General features: G+C 53.3%; 1 protein-coding gene across 1 annotated transcript in view; it reads right to left on the bottom strand.

Annotated features, from left to right (window-relative positions):
- Nucleotides 1-2122, bottom strand: part of Lhx8 (LIM homeobox 8) — a 26492-nt gene extending 24370 nt beyond the window's left edge. Inside the window, exons 1-4 of the mRNA XM_048814202.1 lie at nucleotides 1925-2122; nucleotides 1239-1297; nucleotides 847-1084; nucleotides 68-244 (exon numbers count right to left, since the gene is read on the bottom strand). Coding sequence (XP_048670159.1) covers nucleotides 68-244; nucleotides 847-1084; nucleotides 1239-1297; nucleotides 1925-2005 — 555 coding nt within the window. The 5' untranslated portion in view covers nucleotides 2006-2122. The remainder of the gene's footprint in view (nucleotides 1-67; nucleotides 245-846; nucleotides 1085-1238; nucleotides 1298-1924) is intronic.
- Nucleotides 2123-2247: the final 125 nt, after the last annotated feature.

Raw genomic sequence — 2247 nt, 5'->3', positions numbered from 1 at the left:
AGCCACTACTATCGAGTAAAGTATCAGAAGTTGCGACGACGTGCACGCGGCCGCAGAGACTCGGCACCGGGGCGCGAGCTAATGAGGCCCACGCGCGGGCTGCGCGTGCAGCCTTCCCTGCGCCTGAGCCCGAGCGCAGCGGGCGCGAGGGCGCGCAGCCTCTCTTGCCCGCCGCTGGCTGCCGCCACCCGAACGCCAAGGGCTCGCCCGGCGAGCTGCGGAGCTCCCGGGGATCCCGGGTCCCCTGCGCACACCCGAGCACGTTAGTTCCCTGACCCCCCCCCCCCCGCCGCCAGGGATAACAAGTTAATAACAATCATCCCCGCACAAAGCGTTTTCTTTCTAGACGTCAATCACCGCGAAGCGGGGAACACCGGGCTAAAGGGGGTGCAGGGCGGGGGGGAAGGTGAAGTCGGAGAGAAGAAAAGACGATTGAGGAGGGGGTGGAGGAAGAAACTTGATTTCTTTAATAACCTCAATTAAAAGAGCAAGACATATATATTTTTTAAAGGGGGCTTTTTGAATAGGATAGCCCGAAAGGTGAAGAGGTTTAATAGGATACTTGAAAGCTAATTACAGCGGGATTTAAGAAGCCTGGTGTTTGTTCCGATGACAATTTGAATGAAAATGCTTCAGATTAAACCGAGCCAGCAGCTCTTTCGTAAACTTATAGCAATTAGAGCCATGAGTGATTTACACTCGTTTCTTTAAGGTGTAAATTGCCACTTATTGCTCAGTAAGTCAACATTTGAGCTACTAAGGGATTATTTTTAACCAGCACAAAAAGCGGGTCGAATAATGGAAAATATCCAGCTGAATTTAATTTGTGCCATTAGAAAAACTCACCCAACCTCGGTCAGAATGTTTTAAAGCAACAACGCGCGTTACTAAAGTGTTTCCAAGCCTTTGCTGGAGTTTTGTTCTTAAAAGAAAACGCAGCCTCTGGGGGCTTTTTCTGCCGCAGTATGAAAACTCTAGCCTGGGAGTTAGTGGGTCTCCAGAACCCGAGTGGCCCACGCTTCCGTATTTCTCATTCGTCGTCCCCTCTGCTTTCTTCCGTGCTTTGAAAGCGTCAGACGAGATTCTGCCCGAATGGGGGGGGGGGGGTCTTGCGGACCCTATCAGGGATCCCCGGGTGCGTTCCCTACGAGGGACCGCAGCTGCACCAAGATGTACACAAAGAGTACAAGCAGGAAAGCCCCAGTTTTGCCGGGTGTTACCAGCCAGCGTCCAAAGACATCAGTGCCTGCTGCGGGTCCTCCTGAGGCCCTCCAACAGGCTGCAGATGATTTTCAAACTGAAATGGCGATGCACCCACAGGTCTTGCCACCAGAGTGAAGTGAGAGCTTGTCAGTTCCCTCCATCTACCCAGACGAACCGTCAGACTCGTTTTATGCGGTGGGATTTGCTTCCATTGGTGTTTTAAATAAAACGATTCTTCTGGCCCTTACTGGGATCCCCGAGGCCTTCCTGGAGCCACATCTCCCTGTATCTTGTTGTGGGGCAGAGGTAGCGCGGGTCGCCCTGCGGCCAGGGGCGCTTTGGGACGAGCAAGTGTCAGCCCGCAGCCGAACTCGTGGAGTCTATGGTCCCTCCCCACAGCCGCCCGGTACTCCTGACCCGCTCTCCCGGATCTCCATAGCAAACAGAACAAAAGCACGACTCACATGGACCCGAGAGCGCCTTAGGCTGGAGGCTTCGTCTCCCAAATTACAGTCTCCATGCCTCAGGTTAAGTGAGCTTGTGCGGAGGGGGGCAATGATTACGGACTAGCGCTACTACGTAATAAAAAAAAAAAAAAATTGCCAGGTCTGAAGATGAGGCCGGTTACAGGTAGTTTCTGAACCTCATTTAGAAGCCAAAACAACTCGCGTTCCAAGGAAACTGCAATTCAACTGGCCTGGCCAGTCATCGGCTCGCTCACCTTCTCTGGGGGAACTGCCAGGTCCGGCACGTCCTTTTCTTCTAGTTTACACACAAACATCTGATCGCTCTTCCAATACATGGCACTGCTAGGGCCGCTTATCACATACCAACTCCGGAGGATCAGAGGCTGCCCGTGGCTACAGATCTTTCCTCCTCCCCCGCCCCAAAGAACTAATAAAAGCTAACACCGAGGAGGATAGGAATGTCACAAGTGAGTCTTCCTCCAGAGAAGCCGCAGTGGCCGCAACCGCTCCCTGACAGATCGTACTTGAGATTCCTTTTCTGACTCCACTGAAGTCTGCCCCTCCAGGAAAGGGGGGG

Source organism: Marmota marmota, unplaced genomic scaffold, assembly GCF_001458135.2.
Source record: "Marmota marmota marmota unplaced genomic scaffold, marMar, whole genome shotgun sequence".
In the NCBI taxonomy this organism is placed as follows: domain Eukaryota; kingdom Metazoa; phylum Chordata; class Mammalia; order Rodentia; family Sciuridae; genus Marmota; species Marmota marmota.
The sequence above is the reverse complement of the archived record's forward strand: the minus strand, read 5'-3'. Positions and strand labels throughout refer to the sequence as shown.